The sequence below is a fragment of the Tinamus guttatus genome, unplaced genomic scaffold, assembly GCF_059628265.1.
Source record: "Tinamus guttatus ecotype Peru unplaced genomic scaffold, ASM5962826v1 Tinamus_guttatus_pri_ptg000580l, whole genome shotgun sequence".
NCBI classification, from domain to species: Eukaryota; Metazoa; Chordata; class Aves; order Tinamiformes; family Tinamidae; genus Tinamus; species Tinamus guttatus.
The window spans coordinates 561,426-587,722 of record NW_028289114.1 but is presented as its reverse complement, the minus strand read 5'-3'; the positions used below and the strand labels follow the sequence as shown (position 1 = coordinate 587,722).

Sequence of the window (26,297 nt, the reverse complement as noted above, 5' to 3'; positions counted from 1 at the left end):
AATAATAAAAAAGCCTTCCCCATGTCTACCTTTTTTTCCCTTTTTTATTTTTTTTTTCAATATGCAGAATATGGTTGTTACCGTGGAAGAGAACTGAACACGGTCCCCCCTTCCTCCCAGACTTCCAGATGACATCTTTAGTACGAAACTAAGCAGCAGAGGAAAACATCCTTTTATTCCAGGGAGAGAGGGGAAAATCGCCCTCCCCCCGGCCCCCGATGCCTCTGCGCGTCTCGGGGGTGCCCCGGACACGCGGGACAGCCCGGGCGGCGGCAGCGGGAGCGCCGCTCGCAGCCCCGCTCCTCCGCGAGCCTCCGAAGCCCCGGGCTGGACCCCCTGCCTGCCCCCACCTGGGGAGAAATCCGCAGGCTTCAGCCCCTGCTTTTCCCGGAGTTTTTCCGCCTGGGCGACGGTCCCTCGTTTTAGAGTCGTTCCGTGCTGGGGCGATCCCAGGACGCGGCTAGCGGCAGTTTCTCTCTCTTCCTCGGCACAAGGGAAAACAGAAAAAAAAAAGAAAGAAAAAAAAAAAAGAGGAGGATATATGTGTATGTATATATTTTAATAACACATTCTTTTGTATTTTCTTCCCCTGCATAAATCTGGTGATGTATCTTCTCTCGGAGGATGAAGGATAATACAGGAGGAGTAATTAAAACACTTACTTTGGAAATGGGCTGCGTGGGGCTGATAAGAATTATCTGCCGCATATCAAGGACCCTTTTTCCCCCGAACCATATCACAAAGACAGACAGAAAATGCCAGCAGAATAGGCTGCCCCCCTTCGCCCCCCTCCGCTCCCCGTCACATTTTTACCTCCATTATGATGATAATTCTGCTCCCCGCGAAACTTTTCCTCCTTCCCTTCCTCACCCGCGTTTCGTTCCCCGCTCCCGCGGGACCCGCCACCCGCTCCGGCCTCTTTGTCCCGCCGCTCCCGTGGGTTTCCAGCGGGACCCGCCCGCGGCCCCGTCCCGTCGCAGGTGCGGAGCTCCCGGCCGGGCGCTGCCAAAGGCTTTCGAGCTGCTCCGGGGGCTCCGGGAGCGAGGGGCTTGGCCCTTGCAGCATCCCCGCTGCCTCCCTAAGGTTGCAGGTGCACAGCCCGAAAGACTGAGTTTAGGAGGGGAGACATGGAGGAGAAGAGAACGAGGTTGTACAAAAGCTTCTTTGGTCAACGCAAAAAAATACATATAATAATAAGCATCTATACAAAAAGATCCCATTACCAAGAAGTGGGAATAAAATTAATAGGAATCATTTCTGCTAATAATTAATGCTACAGAGCGTCTGTCCCCATCCTGTCTTCCCTGAGCTCCTTCTCCTGCAGCAGGAGAGCGGCTGCGAGAGGCAGAGGCTGCCGAGCCCGGCGCCTGGGCTCTCTCTCTGTGTTGTTGGTATAATATAAATTCATTTAAAATATGAAAGTCAAGTCGCGTAGACTGTGACAGCAACCGTAACAAAAGGTGCAAGCAACAGACAATGTGATGTGCTTGTACAGATATTGTAATGATGCAAATGAAGTGGAGGGGACGAGCTGCCTTATTATGTACATAAATACACAGTGGCTCGCTGTGCCATCCTTGAATGCAGGAGAGCGAGAGAGAGAAGGGGAGGGAAAGAAGGGAGAGAGGAAAGAGAGGGAGGGAGGGAGGAAGGGACGGGGGGAAGGAGGGAGAGACAAAAAAAAAAAAAAAAAAAGGCTCAGCTCGGAAACTGCTGCCAGTTTTCGGCAGAGCGCACGCCGGGCAGCCCCTCGGCTCCCTGTGCAGCCCGCGGAGCGCAGCGCGGTGCAGCGCGGTGCAGCGCGGCGCCTCCGAGGCACGAAGGCGGAGGCGGGCGAGGACGGCGGCGAGGCGAGGTAAGAGCGGCCACTGCGCGGGGCTGCGCGGGGCTGCGCGGAGCGGAGCGGCCCCGCGGCGCGCGCGGGCACCGGGGCTCGGGGCGGCTCGGGCCGGGCCGAGCGGGCAGCGCCCGATTTGAAACAACGAAAAAAAAAAAAAAAAAAAGGATCTCCGACCACCCCCCCGCCGAAGAGCCCCCGCGCCGCCCCCGCGGCCCCGGGCCGGGCAGAGCCGCGGCGGCGCCGGCAGCGCCCGCCCGAGTGTGGCCCCGGGGGGCCCGGGCGCCCTGGCGGGGCCGCGGCGACCGCTCGGCGGGGCCGGGTCCCCCCCCGCCGCCTGGTCATTGTCGCCGCCGTAATTATTTAAATCTCCATCTTGGGAAGTTGCATTTGGCCCGGGCGGGCGCTCCGCGGAGGGGTGCGCGGAGTCCCCGCGCCCCCTCCCCGCAGCCGCGTCCCGTCTCCCCGCTCCCTTTGTTGGCAGCTTTGGGCATTAAGAGACGCGGGGGGTTGTTGTGCCCGGGAAAGGCGGCGGCTCCGCAGGGCCCGGCGCCCGCTCCTCCTGCACCTGCCTGCCGGGGAGTCCCAGTCCCGTGCGGCAGCTTTACGGGGCTTTGCATGATTTAAAATTAGCCACATCGGGGACTGGGCAGCTCCTCTCTGAGGGTCTCCCCCTCTCCCCCTCCTTTTTTATCTTTTTTTTTTTTTTTCGTATGTTTAAAGTTCCCCTCTTTATCTTCCTTTTGCTTTGGGGTTCAGAGGCTGGAAGGCAAGGAGGAAAAATAAATAAAAGCAACCAGGAGCGAAGCCTGCCTGGATTTGAGGCGATTTCAATAATAAAAGCGATTTCAGTAAGGGGGAGACAGGCTAGGGATTGTTCTCGTGGAGAGCGCAGAGCATCCTTATTAAAAGCAATTTATGTTTTGTTGTAAATCTAAACCCTGGCCTGGTCCGAACCCCACGTCTCGCAGTACGGGCTGCGCCAGGCTCAGGGGTGGCCGCGAGGGGTCCCGGACACGGGTGACACGAGCCCCATCCCCACTCGTGGCCGCTCCCTCCCCAGCGAAGTTTTGCCCGCGGACAAACAAATGAAATCTACGAAATCGGCTTCTTTCCTCCCTCTTGCCACAGCTGCACCCGAAATAACCTTGCAAAGGAAAGAGAGAAAAAGCGGGGAAGGAGGGAAGAATTAAAATGACCTCCTGCGAATGAATTTTTTTCGCGACAGCGCTTAGAAATATAAATACATATATTTATATGGACACAAATGTGTCCAGCAATCTCCCCCCTCCCCCGATACGCTTTCCTTCGCTAACTCGCACAAAAGGCGGTGTCCCGGGGGCGCCGGGTCGGCTCGAGGCTTCTCCTCTCCGTTTCGTGTGGCCGGGGAGGGCCCGGGCCAGGCGCGGACAAAGCGCAGGTGAGCGCGAGTGCGCAGGAGAGCCGGGAGCCGCCGCTCCTACCGTGGGATGGGGGTATCGAGGCGGGCTAGGGGTATCGAGGAAGCTTTTGCAGTATTAAAAAAAAAAGGAAAAAAAGGAAAGAAAGAAAGATTAAGTATTCCGTGATTTATTCCCCGCGCCGTCCTTTTTTAAATGCAGCTAAATAGGGTCTTGTGGTTAAGAGGTAACTGTGTCATTTTATAACCCTATTAGCAGCCATTAATATGTGCTGGCAATGCAGGATCGGGGGAGGCAAGCGGAGAGGAGGCAGGAGGGAGGCAAAAACGAAAAGAGGCAGAAAGCAAGAACTTCCCCTCCGCACAACCCACCCCCGAGGAGACGAACGGCGGGCGGTGGAGGGGGCGGCCGCGGGACCCAGTCCTACCTGCGGGGGCGGCGGCGGCACCTGCCTCAGCGCCGCGGCCCGGCCCGGCCCGGGAGGAGCCCGGTTCGGCGCGACCCTCCCGCCACCTCCCGTGGCCGCTCCGGGGAACGTTGCCCGCCGCGGCGGAGGCTGCCGCGAGCTCGGGCTGAGCCCTTCGCTCCCTCCTCACCTTCTTCCTTTCTCCCTCCCTCCCTTCCTTCCCTCGCCGCTTGCTGGCACCGGGGAAGGGAGCGGGCGGCGGGGCTGCTGCGCGGCTTCCCCGGCGGCTCTTGTCCCCTGTCTCCATTAACCGGAGCTGCGCGAAGCCTTCCCCGCCGGGGCACCGGGAGAGCGGAGGGCCGGGAGCCGCGGCCCCAGCCCGGGGGCACACGCGGGATTCCCTCGGCTCTGCCCGCATCGAAGCAGCCGAGGCCCCCCCTGCTCAGGTACTCTTCTCCCCAGCCCGAGCACTCGGGGTGAAAAACAAAACACAACCAAACAAAATCTCCAGGCGGGTAAATAAATAGTCTGTGTGTACGTCTGGGGATATTTGTTTTCTGCCTTCGCATCTGCTTGGGCATAGGTGTCAACTCCATCACACGGCACTACTAACTGTTGCTAAAACATGTTGTCGCCCCCCCCCCTTCCCCCTTAACGATATGACATCACTTGTCAGTCAAATTAAAATAACCAGTTGTGCTTCCAGATCTGGGAATTCTCCCGTATTAAAAAAAAAAAAGCAACAACTGTATCAAAATAAAGTTAATAAAATGAATTCCCTTTGTTAGGAAAAAAAAATTAAAAAAAAAAGAGAGGGAAATAGGGTTTTGCAAATAGCGAGGGGCCGAGGCAGCACCGCAGAGCCCGAGGGCAGGGGCTGCTCCGCGGCCCGCGGAGGGCCCGCCCGGCCCCGCTCCCCAGAGGCTTTTCACAAAATTGATGAGCGCGGTTTAACCAGCCGTGCGACCCGGGCTGCGCCGCCGGCTCCGCGGGGCAGTTTAAGCCGCTCGCCCGCAGGAGCGAGCGCTGCCGCTCCCGGTGGGCGAGTTAATTCAATTAAAGAGCGCAGACGAGGAGCCGCCGCTGCGGGGCTGGGGCTGCCGTCCTGCGCTGGGCAGTGCCGTGGGCTGCGGCCGCTCCCTCAGACCCGCAGCCGGAGAAAAGAAAAAGAAATAAAGGGAGAAAGGAAAAATAAACAAATAAATAAATAAACTCCGCCGAGGCGTCTCGGAGGGAAACATCCCCGCTCTGCCCGGCGCAGCTGCGGGCATGAAGCGGCTCCGTCACCAGAAATCGTTTCTCCCTGTCGCAGGGCTCGCTTTTTTAGCGAGGCGTTTTAAGAAGCAGCGGTGCGCGGAGGGGGCCCGAAGGACACGCTTTGCCCTTAGCTGTGGAGCCGCCAGGCCGGGAGCCGCCGCGGTGCCCCTCAGCGCGGCGCCTGGGCGGCGGGGCAGCCCCAGCGCAGGGCGCGGGCCGGGGAGCCGCTGCCGCCGCCCCTGCGGTGCCGCTTACCCCGGCCGCAGGGTAACCCGACCCGGGGGCTTCAGGGAGCGCTGCGGGCCGCGCGGGGTCTGCCGCGCCATAAATCAAGCCGCCTGATTAATCTTTACAATTTGTCTTTTAAAACAAACACGAACGAATTATCAGCTCGTTAACTGCGATTTTATCACCTGCCTAAAACAAACAGCCCACCCAGCCTCCCCCTACCGCCAGCCCCCCCCCCCCCCAAAAAAAAAAATTAGGAAAGAAACCCGTGGCCCAGGCTTATTGCAGTCGGGCAATAATTAAAACCTCGGTATCAGTTAATAACGGCGGAGCGAGGCGCTCCGTTCCCCGCCGGGTCGGAGCCGGCCTTGGCCTCCCGTTCCCCGCTGCAGGCCGAGCCCCGTGAAATGCGGCCCCGTTTATACGGGCGCTCCCGCCCCCCTGAACCCCCCCGGGCACAGCTCGCCTGTGCGCCCCGCTTGCAGCGAGGCGCCGAGAGACCTACCTGCAAACGCCGGGAGCGTTTTATGCTCTCCCGTCTTTAAAAACAAAATTCCGTTCAGGAGGTGGGTGGGGGGGAGGGGGGTATAAAGGTTTTTTTTTTTTTTTTTTTTTTTTTCTCCCCCACGGTGGGTTGCTGCATGTGCAAAGAAAATTGCTTCGGAGATGGAGAGAGCAGCTGGATTTGTAGACAGCTCGCTCGGTTTTCTCTCTGCTATTTAACTTTTTTTTTTTCCTTTTGTTTTGTTTCCCTTTCCTCCTTGGCCCCTCCGGCCTGCTAAGGGCCCGGGCGGGCTCCGCGGCGCGGGGGGCACTTGCCGCCCTGAGCCGCGGCCCCTCTGCCACCAAGCCCGGCTCATTTCCCATCCCGGCCTGCCGGGACCGGTCACCTCATCAGGCTCTGCCGCTCCTTCCCCGCACGGAGCCGGTGGAGGAGCTGCCGCCCGGCCCCGCGCTTGCGACCCTCCCTCCGGCGGCAGGAGGGGGCGAGGGGCAGCCAGGCCCCTCCGCGTGGAGGCCGAGACCCACGGGCAGCCCGCAGCGCCCCGGGTTTGGGGCGCCAAGACTCGCGGGGATGCAGGGAGGGGGCAGCGCTGCCAGCTCCCCGTTCCCGGGGGCCCCCCAGGTGGCCCCCGGCTCCGGCCGCCCCGCTGCGGGTCCCCGTGGGGCTGCGGAGAGTCCCTCGGGGGCTGTGGAGGGAGGCAGCAATTGGGGAGGGAGCCCCGTGTCGCTCGGGCCAGACGAGCTCCGCAGCGAGGAAAGGGAGTTTTATTATTATTACCGTCATCATCATTATTATTATTGTTACTGTTTAAAAAAAAAAAAAAAAAAAAGTTCATTTCCTGGCGAATTTGGCAGTGGCGGGTGACGTCAGAGCTCCGGCGTCGCCGTGACTGGGGCCGCGGGGCCGGGGGAGGCCGGAGCCCCCGCTCCCCACGCGGCTGCCCGGCCCCGCGCCCCCCCGCGCGGGCACCCGGAGGGGGGCACAGCCCGTCCCGGGGGGCCCCGGCACCTCCTGCCCCGGTGCGGCCGTCGAGGGGGTCCCAGCTCGGCGGGCCCGGGCCCGCTCTCTGCGCCCCTCGCCGCTAGCCGGGAAACGGGGGCGCTGCGAGCAGCGTTTCCCCTTTTCTAGGACACTAGAGGTCTGGGGATGGGAGCGCCCGTGAAACAGGAGCTGCCGGCAGCGCCGGCTCCCGGGGGTTTTTGCTCCTTTCCTTTATTTTTTGCTTTTTTTGTCCTCTCTGTCCCCAATGAGGGCGGGGTTACGGAGTCCTATGGGGGGGCGGAGGGTTTTGGGGAGCCCGGGTGGGCGCTGCTGAGCGGTCCTGAGCGGGCCCCGCCGTGCGCTGCCAGCGCCTGTTGCTGCGGGCTGCGCTCGGGCAGCGCACGGCGAAGCCCTCCGCGTCTCCGCAGACACGAGAGGGGATTTTGCACAAAAGGGCTCCGGGATAAAATCCAAGGCCGCGGGCGCCCCGGCTCCCCCCGAGCCCAGCCGCCCCCTGCGGCACCAGGGCCGACGGAGCCGGTCCAAAGCGCCGCTCTGCCCCGAGGCCCGCAGCTCCTCCCGGAGCACTCGCGTTTATTTAGTTTTGCCCATTCAGACGGTTATTCAAAACTATCGTGACAGCCACGACCACGCCGGTATTCACTCCCCTCCTGGCTCCGCGCATTGCTTTCCTTGATCTTTGCTTTTATTATTATTATTACTGTTTTTTTTTTTTTTTTTTGGTCTGCATTAACGCCCTCGCGCCGATTTGGCCGTGCCCCCGGCCCGCCCTGTTCCCCCCCCCCCGGGCCCCCGGGCATCCCGGCGGCGGCGCCGGCAGCCGGGGCCGGAGCCGCGCGCCCCGACGGACCCACCTCCCCGTCGCCGAGCCCTTTGCCGCAGCCCTGCCTCGCTGCCCGCCCCCCCGGGGCTCTCCCCTCCCGTGCCCCCCTCCCCGGGCTCCGCAGCCCCCCTCAGCGCCTCCTCCCGCCCCGGCGGGGCGGGCAGCGCCCGGGCAGGGAAAACCCCCGCGGCGGCGCCGGGCGAGGATGGTGCGGGCGGGGAAGGGGGGCGGAGGAGGCGGGGGGGGTCCGCGCCCCCCCCGGCCGGCTCCGTTTGGGCCCGGGGGTGCGGTCGGGGGCGGTGTGGGGCGGCGGGATTGGCTGGCCCGGCCGCCGGCCCCGCGCGCCCCGGCCCGTGCGCGGCGGCGCGGCCAGCTGGCGCCAGCGCTCATATAGGATGCGCGGGGATGGGAGCGAGCCGGCCAGAGCAGCGCGCTTTGCCATCTGAGTAACACCCTCCAGCCCGCGCGCTGCCTCCTCCCGCCGCCCCGCGACGGCTTGGCTTTTTTTTTTCCCTCTCTCTTTTTTTTTTTTTTTTTTTTTTCCCTCCTTTTCCCTCCCTTTCTCCCCCTCTTCGCGGCACTCGCATCCTCCGAGCCGGCTCAATCGCTCCCAGCCTCCCGCACGGGTAAGTGTGGGGCGCGGGGGGGCCGCGCTGCTGCCAGGGCTCCAACACCCCCCCCCCCTTTCTCCTTTCTCCCCGTCACCTTCTCCCCTCCTTTTCCTTTTGTGTTTGCCGGAGTTTCTGCTATAACCACGTTATATTAGATCTGCCGTTCCCCCCACCTCCCTCTTTTCTTTTTTTAAAGCCAGCTGGAAAAACTCCTGTTGACGTTTGTAGCGAGAGGGTGGGGGGGAAAGGAAGCTTTTTTCTTTTTTTTCTGGTAAAGAGTTTGAAATGGGATCTCTGTTTATTTTGTGGGGCAACGAGAAGGGAGGGCGCCCGGCGCGGACTTTGGGGGAGCGGATATTTTGGGCAAGGGGGAGGGACTCCGCTTCCCCCTCCCCGTTCCTGGGCCGCGGGGCGGAGGCGGCCGCGCGGAGCCGGCCTGGCGGGCAGCGCGTCCCCCCGGGGCCGCTCACCCCTCCTCGTCTCCCTACAGGTGCCGAGTGTCCCAGGAGCCGCCCTTGCCACTCTCCTGCTCGCAGAGGGGACGCATTTACCTCGGGGGACGTTTCCCCCCGACAGCCCCATCCGAGAGCCAATTCGAGTCGCCCGACTTTTTATTTTTAGTTTTTTTTTTTTTTTTTTCCCCTAAACCGCACCCCGCACCGTACCCAGCGCCAGCTCCCCGCGCAGCCCCGCGAGCCGGAGCCCCGGCGAGCGCCGCTCGCTGCTGCCACCGCGGGCCCGGGGGCCGGCGAGCCCCGAGGCCGCCATGGAGGTGGCCACGGACCAGCCGCGCTGGATGGCCCACCACGCCGTGCTCAACGGGCAGCACCCCGAGAGCCACCACCCCGGCCTGCCGCACAACTACATGGAACCGGCGCAGCTCCTACCTCCCGACGAAGTCGACGTCTTCTTCAACCACCTGGACTCACAGGGCAACCCCTACTACGCCAACTCTGCCCACGCCCGCGCCCGCGTCTCCTACAGCCAGGCACACGGTAAAGGCCCCCGGCCCCGCTCGGTCCCCCGCCGCTCTCCCGGCGCCTCCGCGCAGGCTGACGGATGTCCTATGTGGCGGCGCGGAGCTTCGCTCGGGGCCGCTTCGGTGTCCCGGGATGGGACGGAGCGGGAAGCAAGCGAACAGGATAGAAAGGGAGGCACGGGTGGGTTTTTAACCCTAAAGACAACCCAGTGCTGGTGGCTGGGAAGGAGCGGGGGGGAGAGAGGAAGGGGAAATAGTGCGTGCATGGGCTGAAACTTCTCAGACACGGCTGCTTCCCGGATGCAAAACACAACCCGGCTCAAGTCGCCCGTGGAGTTTACGTGGGGGGGCTTTTAGGAGCAGAAGGGAGAGCACTGCGGCAGCCCGGGGGATGGAGCAGGAGCTTTTCTCCGGGGGTTCGCTCGAGGAGCGGGGCAGGAGGACGGGGGTGCCCCCCGCCCGCGCTGCCCATCTCCCTGCTCCCGGAGCCTCCCGGCATCGCACGGAGGGGGCAGCTGCAAGAGGCTCTTGCGCCAGTGCGGCCGCTCTCATCAGGGTTGTGAAATCTCTGCCCGTGCCCGGCTCCCCTGTGCCCACCGCAGAGCCGGGAGCTGCCGGGCCCGGCGGCCGGGCGGCTTCCCGGAGCTCATCCCGCCTCTCTCCTGTCCCTGCAGCCCGCCTGACGGGGAGTCAGATGTGCCGGCCTCATCTTCTCCACAGCCCCGGCATCCCTTGGCTGGACAGCAGCAAGGCGGCACTCTCTGCCCACCACCACAACCCCTGGACCGTGAACCCCTTCACCAAGACCCCCCTGCACCCGTCTGCGGCCGGAGCGCCCGGGGCCATCTCCGTGTACCCGGGCAGCAGCACGTCCAGCACGGCCTCCGTGTCCTCGCTCACCCCGGCCTCGCACTCGGGCTCCCACCTCTTCGGCTTCCCCCCCACCCCGCCCAAGGAAGTGTCGCCGGACCCCAACTCCACCAGCGCGGCCTCCCCGTCCTCCTCCGCCGGCGCCCGGCAGGAGGACAAAGAGGGCATCAAGTACCAAGTGTCGCTGTCGGAAGGGATGAAGATGGAGAGCGCGAGCCCGCTGCGCAGCAGCCTCACCAGCATGGGGGCCCAGCCCTCCACCCACCACCCCATCCCCACCTACCCCTCGTACGTGCCGGCCGCCCACGACTACAGCAGCAGCCTCTTCCACCCCGGCAGCTTCCTGGGGGGCCCCGCGTCCAGCTTCACCCCCAAGCCCCGCAGCAAGGCCAGGTCCTGTTCGGGTAAGTGCTGCACGCTGGGGACCCCAGCGCGGAGCGGGGGCGTCCCCGGGGGGACGGGCTGGGGTGCTGTGTGTGTGCGTGTGGTGCCTGCGCTTCGCTTGCTCTTTGGGGAGGCTGGAGGCAGCTGCGGGGCTGGAAGCCCCTTTGGTCTCTAGCCAGGACTGCAGGGCAGGTGACCGCTTGGTCCCGCTTTCCTGGGTTTTTAAACTAGGAAATGGGGCTCGTCCCACGTGTCGGTGGTACCAAAATGTCCACAGAGGTGCCCCGGAGCCTGGGCTGCTCCGTGGGGAAGCAGGGCAGAGCGAGCAGAGCCGAGCGCTGCAAATGGGGCTTATTCCAGGAAAACGCTTCGCTCCAGGAAAATGTTTCACTCCGAGCAAAAGCAGCCCCTGTCCGGCTCCCACCGCCCGAGGTGCTCAGACCCGGCCGTGCCCTCCCGGCTCCGTGGAAATCCCGCAGGCTCCATGGCAGGCGTTTCTAGCCAGAGGTTTTTCTTTCTCAAAACATTTCAGCGTTTCTCGCTCATAGGAAAGCAGGCCCCAGCGCAGGGTGAAAGCGAAACTTACCCGGCCGGTCCACTGCGAATCGCAGAGGGCCTTATTTCCTCCACGTTCTGCAGAAGCAAAAGTTCAAATATAGTTTACATACCAGTGCGAAAGACTAAGGTGCCCAGGCATTGCTAACTTATCCCCACGCTAACTAGAAAATACTCCTTTTTTTTCCCCCCGAACTGGACACATCTCTGCTTGCTAACAACTGATTGCAGATTTTCCCCTGTCTGTAACTCTTCCCTGGGTTTTTTCCTAAAAGTGCTTTCCTAAATCAGCAAATTACGCGATGGCTGAAGTTTTGATCTCACTTTGAAATCTCCCCAGCTGCACAACCAGGCAAACGAATTAAGAGAATTTGTGCAATTCTACTCACCTCCCTGGTTTAACATCCTCTGCAATGCAAGGAAATTAAATACAGTGTGGAGGGACCGAGTTGGATTGTATTTTAGAAATATAATGGCTACATATACTTGTGTGTATTTATTTCCTATAGATCAATGCACATGTATGCTTATGGATACCCTCCCCACGTTTATTTTTAAAGCAGACTGTGATTTAGAAATGCGATCTTTTTTATGAGTTTTGCAACAAAAATATCAGATATTTTACAAGCTTATCAGCTCTGTTTCAAATGGCTCCTCTGAAGGGAAAAACACACTCCCCCCCCTTCCTATTATTTAAATGCAGTCGATATTATGTATATGTATTTTTTTAATAGGGCAGCAAATATGTAAAGGAAATTAGTAGCCCAAGCCTACTGATTTTTTGGAAATGGATTCAAGACCAAGGTCTCTGCAAATAAATGGATCTTGAAATGGCTTTTTTATTTCTGTCCTGTAGTTGACAATGATTTTATTAGAGTGGGGAAGTGAGGGGCTTTTTTGTTTTGTTTTAGGCTTTTTTTTTTTTCTGTAAGGGAGCCCCTTGTGCAAGGAACTGGGGAAAGTTCGTGACCACTCAGTGTTTTTGTAGGAAAACTAAGACTCACGACACGATGACTCCTGCAGCTTCCTGCCCTCGCAGGGACAAAAGCTCCGAAGGCAGCGCCGCAGAGCTCCCCTCATTTTTCACTGCAGACTGTGTTGTTTAAAAGTCGCCCGCTCTCTAGATTAAAGGAGACACGAGCCCCACTGAACTCGGCATGGCCTGCTTCAGTTATTAGCAAAAAAAGAGAATTTCCTCTGCAGTTAAATACTGTCGGATTTGCATAAACTATATTAAGAGAGCTTTCTATATTAAGCAGACCTGCCCTCGAAGCATCCGAGGCAAATGAACTTTTAGCAGAAAGCTTTCTGAGGCAGAAATAGATATCTAGGAGCGACATGCTGGGTTTTAATAGCCCCATTCCACAACGCTGTGTTTCCCACGTCTTTTTCCCAAAACTAATAGTGAAACAGCAATGAGGTAAACTGCTCCCTACTACATCCAAAATGCCTTGTGGAAAAGTCACAGAAAAAGGACCCAAAAATCTGCTTTTTGTAGTTGTTTCCAGAGTGCTTGCTGCAACTGAACTTTCTTATAAATCAGCATTTGCAGCAGCTTCATGCCTTGAGAACAGGAATCCTAATGGAGCTGGTGTGTTCTGCTGTGGCTGCTCGGCTGCACTTTCTTATCCTGCAGCCTTAGGAGAGAGAAGAAGAAAAAAAAAAGGCAGAGAACAGAGGGTGTTTTTGCTTAGATTTAGTTCTAGGGAAGCTTTTCCTCTCTTTTTCCACCCTTGGTGTGTTCGCAGGTGTGTGTGTGTCTTGGGGGCACCGCGCAGCCCTCCGAGCACGGGCGACGGGAGCTCCCGGTGCCGAGCGGAGCCTTCCCGCTCGGAGCGTCCCTCTCACCTTGCCGGGAGCGCTGCCCCTTGCCGTGAAGCGCCCGCCGGGTGTTGCCGGCGCGCTCGGCTCCTCGCTGCATGTGCTGTAGATGTCACTGCTGTCTGATTGCGCTTGATTTAACGCGCTGTTTTGACTCCTGGAGAATGCCTAAAGGACAATGCAAAAAGCTTTTGTGAATTTGTTTTTAAAGAAAGAAATCCGGTTTCTTCGTGTTTCCATTTAGAAGGCAGAGAGTGTGTGAACTGCGGAGCAACTGCCACCCCTCTCTGGAGAAGAGACGGCACTGGGCACTACCTGTGCAACGCCTGCGGGCTCTACCACAAAATGAACGGTCAAAACCGACCTCTCATTAAACCTAAGCGAAGGCTGGTAGGTGTCTCCATCTCTGCTGGGTTCGGGGATAAATGAGGCTAAGGGGACCCCACGCAGGCACATGTAGAACGTGTCGCATCTTCTCCATCCCATCCCTCTGCCCGTCCATCCGTCCGTCCGTCTGTCCGTGGTGGGGAGGTCGGTGCCGCGGCCCCGCGCGCTGCCGGCGGGATTCCCTGCGCTGCGTCGCGTCTCCGTCTCCCCGTTTATCCTCGGCTGACAGCTTTTAATTTAATTCCTCATTCATTCGGCCCCTTGGGACGTTTCGGGGAGCTTGCCGGTCGTGAAAGGGTTAGGAGTGAGAACGTCCTCCACTGTGTGCTAAAAAAAAAAAAAGTTCCAGCTCTAAAAAGCAAAACAAATCAGATGAGTCAAAGCTACTGCTCCCTACTTCATAATTATTTGTATAAAAGCCATGAAGTAATTTTCACTCTTATATTCTCTGGCAATATTAATATTGGTTCCCTCCCCAGACAATCCCCTACTGTTTTAAAAAAAAAATTCTATTATTTTTCCATGGAGTCACCTATACTTTGTATTTTCATTTGAGTGATTTAAAAAAAATGTCCTTTCTAAGCTCCTGGTAGTAGTTTCCTATCCGGATATCTGTACGTTAAAGATAAGGAAACTTTGTGTATCTGTTTCCTGACTCTAAAAGCTTTAGAGAGTTTCTATAGGCAAGCCTTGCCAGTCGTGCTTGCTGTTTTGAAATTTCTAATACGCTCCACTCCACAAATAATGCGTAAAATGCTAAGAATAATAAATACATTTTTTGGAACTTTGTGATTTATGGTGCCTAAACCTCTTGGCCATTGGTGGGTCTGTCTAGGTGAGCCTGGGAGCGCGGCAGAGAGCAGGAATTTGGCCCTGGTGCTGCAGCGCGGGGACGGGACACAGATTTCTGTCGCGAGTCAGAATTCCAGCTATGCGAGCTTCTTAATGACTTGCCTTCGAAAGTGACTGACATATAGAAAAATGTTAAGACAACAGTGTAACATTATCGTCTCCCCGGCTCAAGTGCTTTCCCGGCTGAATGGGACAGGCCGTGGAGTTAAGCAGCATAGTTGAATATCACTAAGCCATCTCAAATATGCAAACAGAGGTCTCCACCTTCCCGTGCGCTGCGACACTTAGACATCGCTTGCTGCAAGGGGTCCGGGCGGACCAGGGAGACTTGCTGGTAGTTTAGCTGTTGCTTTGAAATGCTTTGGTTTTTCAAATTGATTTTTAACTTTTATTGCCCCTCTGGCCTCTGTAGTTTGCTGCTTTGGGGGGATGCGCTGGCCATCCCTGGGGACGCGCTCAACCTGCCGAGCGCGCGGAGCCATCGGATGGGTGCGTGGGCCGCCCGGGTGTCCCTGCAGCCGGGGTGCCCCTTCCCCACACCCTGGTGTCACAAGCGAGGAAGGGAGCGGAGCGGAGCAGCGTCCGCAGGCCCGTCCAGCCGCCTGGGGACAGTTTGGGGCAGCCGGCGCAAAGCAGGAGGAGCCGGCAGCAGAACTGGGGTCTCGGAGCGGGTCGGCCGCGCGGGGCTCCCTGCCGCTCCGTGGGCCCTGGGGCGTTCGCCCCGCGAGCCAGGCCCTGCGGAAATCCACGCCAGTGACACGCGTTGGAAAGGGAATCGTGCGCATTTAGGGAGAGAAAATATTCATCCCTCGTGCGATTGCACGGAAGAGGCCGTGCGCTGGCCGCTTCCCGAGGCAAGGCCATAGCTTCCTAGCAAGAAATTCCTCCCCAAAATACAGGGTGCACCCTGGAACACTTGAGCAATCCCCTGTGCACGGCGCGTGTCCCAGTGCAGGCTCAGCCAGACAAAGGCCCCTGCGGCCACCCCGGCCTCGCTCCTTTGCCAATTCTTGTTCAGGGGGGAGTTCAACATTTGGGGTGTTTTTCCTTCCCCCCATCTCCAGTTCAGCAGAACAATGCCAATTAGAAAGGTCCAATTTATTTTTTTTGAGCGGGTTGTTTGAGGGCCTGTCAGCTGAGGAGCCGAGTAGGAACTGAGCAGGGACAGAGGCGGCAGACGGGTCAGCGGAATCGTTGCTCCGAGGCATGAAATTTGGTTTGCTAAATATTTAAAGAAAGTTGGAGCCGGTTTTGTTTTCTCCCTTTCACTTGTAAATGGAAACTGAATTTTCAGTGATGGCTCTGATAAATACTGCACCCAGTTAAGCAATGCAGTTGGTTTTCTTTTGTGGACTTCTTTAAAGGGCCAGAGTAGGGGTAAAAAACACATTCTTTAAGATCGTTCTCTTTTTTTAAACTCACTCCCACCATTGGCATAAACTAAATAGGTATTTAAAAAAAAAAAAAAGGCGCATGTACTTTCAGGACGCTTTCTGGAATCTGCAAAAGGAAGACTGCACAAATCAGTTGTCCTTTTCCCTCCCCAAATTTTGTGTTTGGAGAGTTAAAAAGAGCTGCATTGTTTCCCTCCCTGCTTGCCCGCTCGCGTGGTGCCAGGGGGCTCGGAGCCGCGCTCCGCGTCGCAGAATACTCGCATTTAAACACAAACCCGACGGCAACAAAACGTAAAAGCCACAGGCGCTTTCCTTCAGCCCTGATGCTCTGTAAAATCTCGGGATTAGTTCTGCCCAAGCTCACTGCTGAGCCCAACCTGACCTTTCCTGTGATCTCCCTCCTCCTGCCGGTACGTTATTAATTTTCTTTTTTTCTTTTGGTTAGTCAGCGGCCAGGAGAGCAGGGACTTGTTGTGCCAACTGTCAGACAACCACCACGACCTTATGGCGACGTAATGCAAACGGGGACCCGGTTTGTAATGCCTGCGGACTCTACTATAAATTGCACAATGTGAGTATTTGCTCGTCTCATGTGTCGCTGCGTGCCTGGCCGCGATTGATGTCTTAACTGCATGGTGTACGCGGCCTTTTATTGGTTTCAGGGTTTGGGTTGTTGTTTTATTCCTTCCCCCGTCTCTAAGGTTCCCCTGGGAAGTGACAGCCATTCTTTGTAGGCATAGTGATGCTAAGTTCAGTGACATTACAATGTATTAGCTTGGCTTCTAACGCTTGGGCAAATCAGGCAAAATAGAGTTACAACACTTGGTTTTAACTAAGCACATTTTGTGTGCGGTTTCCAGAAACATAGAGGCCATTTGAAATGCGCTCCGTGCAAAAATTAATCCCAATAGGGCATCTTTGTGTTGTTTTCTTTCTTTCTTTTTTTTTTTTTAAAGAAACAAGTATACCTAAGGCCTTTTTTTTAAAAAAAAAAAAAGAAAGAAAGAAATTAAATCTAAGCAGGAATCACTTGACATGTTGGAACATTATTTAAACTGTAAGTTACAGAGGTTACTGGTACAAGATTGCTCTTGTCTTAGGAGTGAATTTGGGTCAACGTGTGCCTCCTAGTTTGAGCTCTCCTATTAGGAAATGAATGAGGACTGGGGGTAAGCCTACGGGAAGGAGACTCATCAGCTGCCAAATTCACTTCGATTTGTTTTTCATGTCTAGGGTTTTTTTTGTGTGTGTGGTTTTATTAAACAAATCAATATAAACAAGTTCTGCAGAGCGAAACACCATTTTTTTTGGCTAGAAAAAAGGTCTCCATCCAGGAAAAACACATGGGGGCTGTCCAAATATTTTCATTTTTGCACAATAAGGTCATTTTGTCTGCATGAGCCTGATTTTCTCATTTCTTGCAGGTGAACAGGCCTCTGACCATGAAAAAGGAAGGAATTCAGACCAGGAATAGGAAAATGTCCAACAAATCAAAGAAAAGCAAGAAAGGCTCCGAGTGCTTTGAGGAACTGTCCAAGTGCATGCAGGAGAAATCGTCTCCCTTCAGCGCTGCTGCCCTTGCCAGTCACATGGCGCCCATGGGGCATTTGCCACCTTTCAGCCACTCTGGACACATCCTACCAACACCTACCCCCATCCACCCGTCCTCTAGCATCTCATTCGGACACCCGCACCCCTCCAGCATGGTTACAGCCATGGGATAAGGCCCGGTGAGCAAGACACCCACCCAGAGATTGAGACCATGGGGCTTTGCCTAAGACAACACCAAGCGAGAAAAGGTTCTGCAAAGAGGAGAGCGTAGGAATGGCAAAAGGAGAGCTTTGCTCCCACGTGGTGTAACTTTTAATGCTGGACTCAAACCTTGCAAACGATGGGTCTTCTGCAGCAACGCGGAGTGGTGCCTGTAATGCACTTTGCCCCCTCAGGTATAAGGAAGAAGAAGAGCTCACCTGTTTGATAACTGATGGTCCAGCAGAAAGCAGAAGGTGGCAGAAGCTGAAGAGGCTGGAACTGGCTTTCCTTTCTCTCTTTGTTATTACTGTGAATATTGTAAAGAGATATTAGCAGTCTCCGAGGATGGGATCGGCTCACTGGAAGCCACACGTGCCGGATTTCTATCGTGGACTTTGGGGAGGGAAGACAAACAACAACAAAAAAAGGACATCTTTATAAAAACTTAATTTTTAAAATGAAATCAGACACAAAATCATATTTATTTTGCTCTTGTTTTCCACAAAACGCCTCAACTCCTGTGATTGCATGTTTTTGTGCTGTTGTTTGGAATCGCCACTCTGCAAGAAAACCAGCCTTCATACCAGGGGAGGGGGGACTGAATTAGCTTCATCTATTTTTCATACAAAAATATCTGCCAGGAAGGGGAAAAGGAGAGTGTGAGATAACAAAAAAAAAGAAAAAAAAAAAAACAGTGAAAATGTAGGCGTAAGACGGGATTGTAATATGCCCAAGACAGCGATTACTTTGACACAATTTCTTCAGTCTTTTCCCTAACGTGAAAGGTTCATTTAAAAACGGGCAGCCCCCCTCCCCAGCGCCCTATTGTTCCTCCAAGCCGGGACAAACCGTCGGGAAGAGCCTCTCGGGAAGCGGCGGCGCTGGCTACCTCTCGGGAGGGCCATCCCGCGTCGCGGCTCCCTCGCAGCGCGGCCCAAACCGGGCCGGGAGGCCGACGCATTTTGCTCTGTCGCGTTGGCAGCTGTCGCGTAAAGATGCAGATGAGCAGCGCGGGTAAACGCGGCCACCACGGCACCCGGGCAGGAGCCGGGAGCGCTGGAGAAGGGAAAGGGACGGGACGGTCGGAGCTTCACATCCCTCAGCCCCCCGGCAGCAGCGCCCGAGCGGGGGAAATGCCCCGGGTCAGGGGGGCGGCCGCTTTCCGTGGCGCGTTTTATAGGAAAAAAAAAAGAAAACAAAAAAAAAAGAGAGAAAAAAATTAAATCTCCCATTATTAAACCATACTGTACGTAAACGACCGAAAACAAAGCTATTGCCAATGTGAAGTGTATTCTATTGATTGTTATGATCTGATGCCTCTCGTGAACACACGCTCCAGTATAACATACAGTGTACATATTTAGCTATACTTCTGATGAAAATGCCCCCACTGAGCAGAGGGGTTTGATAATGTAAACCACGTAAGCTTAACTCTGTGACGAGCTTTTTATTTTATTTTTTTTTAACTTTTTAACTTTTTTTGTTGTTGGGGTTACTTTTTTTTTTTTTTTTGGATCAAGCCAATTGTATCTTTACTGCAAAATCCTGCTTCAAAGAAAAAAAAACTCAATGAAACAAATAACAATGGATGTACATTTTTCTTCTAAATATATAATTCAAATATTTGATAATGAATTAAGGACCAAGCAGCCATGGAAAATCCTGCTTTCCTTCTTTTTTTCTGGTCTGCATAGGCATATAGGTGCACTTTGTAAAGAAGTGGAAATAAATGGGAAAAAAAATTGGTTGGGAGAAATCATAAGATTTTTTAATCTACTGAGGTCAAAAATTGGGTCCTTTCTACTTTTTACCTTTACAATGGTACAGTTGTACATTATTTGTACCCGACTCAAATTTCGGTAGGATTTGGGCAGGGGTGGGGAAGGGCTGTGGGTGGAAGACAGGGATTACTGATACAGTTGACAAAGTGCAATATATTGTCAGTCACTGCAGCATAGACAACGGCAGTCGCGAGTTAAATTATTTTGTACTTGTATCAGCATAAGAAAAAAAAATTGCAGTATTTTCTGTTTTTATTTTAATTTTTTTATTTTGCTTATTTTTGGATTAGTGAACTAAGTTATTGTTAATTATGTACAACATGTTTATATATTGTCTGTAAAAAGTGTATGCTTTCCTCATATTCCTTCAAGGTGAATATTGCTAAGAATAATAAAATACCCTTTTTTTTGTGAAAGTACCTGTGCCCAGCTTCATGGCATCAAGGCCTTTGGGAGGGAGGAAGGAAAAATTACCGTCGTCATTGTTGTCGGTAGAATTATTAGCGTAGGCGCTCCGCGGTGCGGGCTCGTGATAGTTCAGAAAGCTGCTAGGGTAGGACGAGGAGGCAGTGGGTGAATGATTTAGTATAAAACGCTCAGGTACAAAAGCGCATTCTCCAGGGTTGTTTTGGGGCAGCGAGATCACGCAGTTAAGCGCGATAAAGTTTCTAAACCGGTTTAAAAAATCCAAGGCAGCGGATGATGAACTGCATGTTTTGTGTCTTTTTTTTTTTTCCCTTTTTTTTTTTTTAAGGGTTTGAGGGAATATTTTTCAAGTGAAAAGGAAAAGGAGGAAAAAGAAACAGTTTCTAAAGCCCCTGAAAACTGCTCGCCGTGCGGCCTGGCTCGAGCGCTGCGTTGAAGGGAGGGACATGGCGTGACGGGGACTGGGGCTGTGCTGGCATGGGGACCCGTGGGCTGCCTCGGGGACAGGGAAGGCCACCGTGGCCCAAGCCTGACCCGCACTGGGGACCCCCGGAGAGGAGCAAGGACTCACGAGGACCCCGGCCCTGCGCAGGGGCGAGCGCCGAGGCTCAAGGGCTCGAGTCAAGAAAACTGCTAATGAACTTCAGGTTTCTGCCCGGACCCGCGGGGAGCTGTCTCACTTCTGTGGAAGGCGGCGTGGGTATAACTCCTTACTCACCAGGCCAAAGAAATAACCCGAGTTCCCTTTTCCGAGCGCACGAATTCCAGCCCTTTCTGGCGCTGCTTCCCTTTGGCCAGGCCGGGCGGCTCGAGCCCCTTCCCCACGCCGGGCACGCGAGGCCGCGCTCGCCTTCCCACTGCCAACGAGGCCAGCGTCTCTCTCAACTTGTCCAGCGAGGCTTAGTGCAAACAACCATTAAAAAAACAATTAAAAAAAAGGCAGTTTTTACAGCAGAGTTACATCTGCGGTAGCTTCATTTAAGAAGAAACACGCTTGTCTCCGCGCAGGTTTAAAACAGGGCAATAAGTGAACTCTGCCACCCTCCCTCCGCCTCCGAATGGCCGGGATGGCCGCTGGCGAGAGAAGGGGAGCGTCGCTTTAAAGCAGTTTGGAATAATCAGGCCATGTTGCTTTGGTGGCATCCCCTGAGGGGCTCTCGGCGTGGGGCTTGCCCTGGCTTCACCGCGGGCGCCGCTCCAGAAACGGGACCCCGGCAGCATCGCGGGTCCGTGAGGAGGCCGCGATCCGGGCCGCATCGGCCCAGCCCTCCGCAGCGTGCGCGTCGCGTTCGTCTCCAGACATTTTGCATAGCGGAAGGAAAACAAACAGCGGGGAATGGAAATGGAGCAAGCGTGTAAAGTTCAACACGAAGAGTTGAATCTGCAGAGCGGATTCCCAGGCAGCGAACTGGGATTTACGGTCCTTTCACTACCAGCAAGCGCTGGGGGACAAGCTCTTGGCGAGGGGGAGACCCTGACATTACTTGCCTTTGGTTGCCGTTGTTGGGATTATTGTTTTAAGCCGTGCTTAATTGTCATGTCTCCACAGCCACATCAAAAGCCAAGAAGATTAGGTTACAGGGAGTGTTTGATGTCAAAATACAAAATAAATAAAAGGAAAGCTGAAAAGGTAGCCTATTTTCCATGATGTCTAGCAAGGTTTTTGCCTTAAACATCTTTCCTGTTTTGTGCTTTTTTTTTTCCTTAATTTGCAAAGATTGCATTTCTTTTTTGTGGCATTTTGTTTACTTACTTCCAAGTGACTCCACCGCTTTCCTGCAACAGCTCAAAAGGGTTAATATCCCCTCTTTGATGGCAAACATGGTATAATTAATGCAAACTTCTTAAGTATCCTGGTGACCTGTAGATGGCCACATGAGAATTTTGTTATTTACTGACTTGCCAAACGTTTATTGCTTATAGCAGGACAAGTGGGAAGCGGGCATTCATTCTGATGCCGTTATCTGTGGTTGTGCGTAAAGTTCATAGCGTGGAGAGCCTATGTGTCAATTGCAATTAAACATTTCCCTATTTTTTTAATGGATTTCACGTTGGGGAAGGAGCTGGGCTGGCAGCCTTGCAAAATGAAATCCTGCCCAGCTGCAGAGCAGGCAGGACACTGCCAGACGCAGGACAACTTCCCCTTACCTGCAGGCAACACAGCTTGGCGCCACGGGGCATTCGATCCTCGCCTCCTCCACGGAGACAGTCAAATCAGCACCGAGCGTGGCAGGACACGGGGAGATTTTGCGGCGTGACATCTCTCTTTCTTTGGAAACCAGCCTGAACACCACCAAAAACGAAGCCGAAAGTGGCTATCAGGTGAACGTGTTCATCTGTCACCAACCTGGCTGGGATTAGAAGGCATGACCTAGAAGTAAAACGCTTTGTTTAGCCCAACTCCCTGGGCCATCTGGTCCTCGCGGGTAAACATTTCTAAGTGAGATTAAGTGATCGTTCTTTAAGCACGGTGATATGAGTGCAAACCAGGCTGCTCTGGATCTAACAGATCAACCCTCAGCATCAGGGCAGCCGGCGGGTGCCGATCCAGAAACACCATTTGCTTGAGCAGCGTTGGGTGCAGCTCCCCTTGGTGTCGGCCTTGCCCTTGGTCCCGGTTCAGTCCGCTGCATCCCTGGCTGATCCGGGGCTGGCGCTAAGTCTGGTGCTCCGATTGCACCAAGGAGCAGCGCGGAGGTCGAGAGTCCCATCAGTGGGAGCCAGGAAAAGCCTGCAGAAAGAACCACGCTGCAGATGCACTAAGAACTGCATTGCATTTTGAGCTCAGCTGGGCAAAGCGCAGCAGCAGGGTAGTAGACAGAGCGGGAAAAGCAGTCGGCAGGTAGTAACACAGCAGAGAACTAACCCCTCCTTCAGGAAAAGGCTTCTGCATACTGCCGAGGGAGGGAAGTGCTACTGTTTTGTCTATAAAAACCCAAGCAGGGCGGTATACTGCTAACCCAGCCTATGTGGTAATGCCAGGGAGAAAATTGCTGCCTGCCTATTTCGCGCCCGTCTCTCTGTGCGGCTGCGTGTGGGCTGCAGAGAGCTGCTTGGAGGAAGGTTAGCTCTGGCTCTGGAAGCTCCAGAGCACATTTAACCCATTTGGAGCTGGGTCCATCGATGCTGGGGGGTAAACGTGGACTCTTGTTTCTCCTACTCACTTCAAAGTCTTCCCCAGAGCTTTTGTTTTCCTCTGGAGTTGGACTCTGCTGCTGCCGGCCCTGCATCAGGCAGGGAGGATAGGGCAGATTCCTCCCTCTGGGATACGAGAGCTGAGAGGTGCATTCACTACATTGCCGTTTTCCTGGTGGCTCTTTGGTCCTTTCACTCGCCTCCCACCTGCTCATATTGGCTTTTTGCTTCCCCTTCTGGCAAGCTACTCTGAGTGATTTCAGGGTGTCCCTGCATATCCCTACAGGATTCAGGTAAAAATACTATTACCTACTGCATTTCAGCCCTTTCTCTAATCTTCTTTTCATTGGCCCTCATTAGAACTGAAAGTAAAAGCACTCCGTTTTGAAAGTCAATCTTTTGGGCAAGAGCTAGATGAGCAGAAAAGAACCAAACCATCCATGTAAGCTTTGCACAAGCACCATGCCCTGTTTTTCTCTATCCCACCGTAAAACCCACCAGCAGAGGCAAGACGTTTTTCCCAAACCTCGGGAGAAAGCGCATGGCCTCGCCAGCGCTAGGACTCATCCGTGTGCCTCCCTCGCTGACCGCACGCGAAGCTACGGACCTGTGCCTTAGTTTCCCCTTTGCAAAACAGGCACGGAAAGGCACGACCTGCCCCACGGGCGACGCGCGAGTGCCGACTCGCTCCCGCCTTGCGCCCGCTGGGCAAGCTGGAACAGCCGGGAGCGCGGCGCGCCGGCCGGCACCGCGAAGGGCACGCGCGGCTCCTCCCTGCGCGGAGCCTCTCCGTGCAGCTGGCCCTGGCAAAAATGACACATTGGAGAAATGAGTCACTGGAGCCACCGCAGCGCCCGGTGCGGCCCTCTCGCCGCCCGCCGCGTCCCAGCCCCGCGCGGGCTCCCACCGGGACCGGAGACGGCCCTAGAGAGCCCTGACTTCTCCGCAGGCCTTTCCCCTCCTCCCCGCTCTCCCGCGACTTAACGTTTAAACCAGCTGAAGTTTACAACAAATCAAAGCCTCCCCATAGACCCAGATTGTCTAAATACGGAAAACAGGAAGTGAGTAACCTTCGACGGGAAATTGTTCATCCGACGGAGGCCAAGACCCAAGGCCCGGTGCTCCCCGGGCCGCGGCGCACACGGGCCCGGTGACCCCCTGCTTCTCCCGTGGAGGGAAAGGGGCCGGTGCCCGCGCGGAGCAACCCGCGGGCGGCCGGGAGAAGACCGGAGCGAGGCAGGGATGGAGGCGAGCCCGGGCGGAGGAGGAGGAAACGGGGGGAAAGATGCCTGAATCCGACCCCGAGCCACCTCTCGCTTCCCACGAAGGAGGCAGCAGCGTCTCGCGATCCGCGCCAGCGCAGAAAGGCGGGAAGCGATTTTGTGCCACAGCCCCCTCGGCGCTAAAAGGGAGAACGCTGCATTTCCTACGCACAGAGGGGAATCATTTATTTTTGTAGAGTGCCTTGCTTGCTTCTCCCCCCAGGAAAGATCCCAAATTATTTTACCGGCTGTTTATCTAAGGCTCATATTAATTCACTACTGAAACGCAACCATTACTGGGGTGGAACCTAGCAGCTGTTTAACAACTCAAAACAATGCCTCTTTTTTGCAGAAGGTCACATCAAGATCCTCTCTAACTGCAAGTGAACTTCTTGTTGCATGCGGGATTTGCTGGAGCTGCAGCTCTCCTCAGACCTGTGCCAGAATGACAGAAACAGCAGAGAAACGCGGGAAAGAGGCAGAGCCCGAGCCCCTCCAGCCCGGTCGGGCACAGGGCAAACCAGCCGTGCACCCTACACAGCCCCTGGGCTGTAGGGAACCCTCCTCCGACCCCTCTGGAGCCGGCACTCGTGCTCAGTTGCCAGTTTTACCTTGGGCAGATCCCGAGATGAGCGCCGGCAGCCAGGCCGTACGGGCTCCGGTTAGGAAACGTCAGGGTCTGGTTTAGGGGAAGATCCGGGCTGGGTGTCCCGACACGCGGCGCTCCCGGGACACCCGTGCACGGGGCCGGCTCCAGGGGACACCCAGGCAGAAGGCACAGCTGGAACGGGGACACCTGACCAGGATGCTGCATCTGCAAACCCCAGCTGGACAGAAACGCACTGAAACGGGTCTCTGGGGGCAGGTCCTGCTATTTGGAAGACTGCAAGTTAGAGATGAAGCTTCTAGTCAGATCCTTTTGCAGGCGCAGATCCATACCAGCATGTCAAATGCTGCTGTGAATTTACCTTTTAAAAATATCTATTGTAAATATTGTTTTAGGCAGAAAGGCTTTTCCTCTAGCTTCTAAAATCTTACGCACTGATTTCCCCAGATTAACCACAGGGTTTATGCAGGAGAGTAATATTGGACTTGTGGCATTTGCTTTATAGAGATTTTTCTCTCATGCACGAAGTTAAAGCTTAGCTGGTTGTTTTGCTAGCAAACCAGCTGGCTAGAAGAAAGATGCTCGTAATCAAACAGGCTCTCTGCCTCTCCGGGGAGAACTCGCTGCCTTTTTCCCATCACAACAGGTTTCCCCTTTGTGCTCTGGTGGGCAGGTGTTGTCCCACTGGGATGTGGAAAAGGGCAGGCTCTGATCCCATTAAAGATAGCCCACTGGTAACACATCAGAGGGGCATCCCCAGGCTGTGGGAGAGTTTGCTTGCCTTGCTTCACTGGCTGGTGAATAATAGAGCTGCTTCTCCATGGCACATGCAGGGTTTTTAACGAGAGTCCTGCTCTCCAGAGGGATAATGAAAGGGAAAGGAACCTGGAGGGTGATGGCTGTGACCGGCATTGCCAGAAACCACAGCTGGTCCTGCAAGCAGCGGGAATGGAAACGACGCTGCTATCCAGGAAAGATGTTAAGAAATGCTCCCCCTCTGCGTTATTTGATTTTCTCTCTTCCTCCTCTCTCACAACAGACCAACTTTGGAGGATGTGGAAATGATTTTTGCTGCAGTGGAAAGTGAGACACAAATAATCCTGGAGATGGAAGGACTAAAGAATGGCTGAAATGGAGAGTTTCCATCTGGATGGTTGCAGCAGCTCTGTCCTGACTCCCTGGGAAGGAAGACCGAGCGCATGATGAAAAGAACCTGGGGGCTCCAACAGCCCCAGGCTGGGTGACCAGGGAAGCTGTGGCGCAGCAGAGCATGTCTGCCTCCAGTCTGGACATGGCAGCAGTTCTTGGAGCAGGTCTTCTCTTCATTCACCCTGTGCTCATGACGAGTGAGCTACTAGCAGGGCTCTATGGCACGTTTCATTCTTCTGTGCTTTCTGAAGTGATGCAGTCATCAACTCTGTTGTGCTCAGGAGCTGCAAAACCTCCATATGGGCTATGTACCTGTTGGCCAAGATGCTGAGTGCTTCTGTTTGCTCTGTAAAGGGAAGATTTATCTACATTGCTATGGTTGTGATGATGCATCGGTCTGTGTTAGTGAAGACCTTGGACGTGGTTGTGTCCCGAGAATGAATGCTCAAAACTGGATACAGCAGCAGCCAAAACACACACTGTGACTGTTAGCCATGCCAAGGGCTGTTTGCAAGCACGCACCAGCGCTGTGGCCAGAGGCTTGTTTCCAACAAAAGAACAGCTCCTACACACACTGTGTCCAAGCATGGGCTCCTTGGATTTCCTCTTCTCAGTAGTTCCCTTTGGCCATTACGTGCACGAGGGCCCTGTGCCTGTTTGGCCAAGGCCCTGCATCCTTGAAAGAGTTAACCCCTGGGAAGCTCCTGACTCAATCCACAGGAATGCAGCCATCTCAGGTGGGGTCCCAGCGGGGCCAGCCTTGAGCACAGCCTTGGTGGGAGCTCAATTCTGCACCCAACACAGCACGCTTACTGTGTCAGAACTGAGAAGAGCACAGATGGCATCGGCGTGTTAGAGAGCTACCTATATTTTA

General features: G+C 55.2%; 1 protein-coding gene across 2 annotated transcripts; it reads left to right on the top strand.

Annotated features, from left to right (window-relative positions):
• Positions 1-8,806: 8,806 nt before the first annotated feature.
• On the top strand, positions 8,807-17,089 carry GATA2 (GATA binding protein 2). Of its 2 annotated transcripts, none has more exons than XM_088534615.1 (5): positions 8,807-9,064; positions 9,723-10,322; positions 12,923-13,068; positions 15,757-15,882; positions 16,736-17,089. In XM_088534615.1, the coding sequence occupies exons 1-5, from the start codon at positions 8,836-8,838 to the stop codon at positions 17,033-17,035; spliced, it is 1,401 nt and encodes a 466-aa protein (XP_088390741.1). In that variant the 5' UTR covers positions 8,807-8,835; the 3' UTR covers positions 17,036-17,089. The 2 variants fall into 2 exon arrangements, with proteins under 2 accessions (XP_088390741.1, XP_088390742.1); XM_088534616.1 differs by having other exon boundaries at positions 12,890-13,068.
• The last annotated feature ends 9,208 nt before the right edge of the window (positions 17,090-26,297 follow it).

Excerpts from the sequence above, each read along its gene's own strand:
- GATA2 (XM_088534616.1), top strand. The coding sequence starts at position 8,836 with ATGGAGGTGGCCACGGACCAGCCGCGCTGGATGGCCCACCACGCCGTG. Across the intron at positions 10,323-12,889 it reads CAAGGCCAGGTCCTGTTCGG|AAAGAAATCCGGTTTCTTCG; the intron begins GTAAGTGCTGCA and ends TTGTTTTTAAAG. Across the intron at positions 13,069-15,756 it reads TTAAACCTAAGCGAAGGCTG|TCAGCGGCCAGGAGAGCAGG; the intron begins GTAGGTGTCTCC and ends TCTTTTGGTTAG.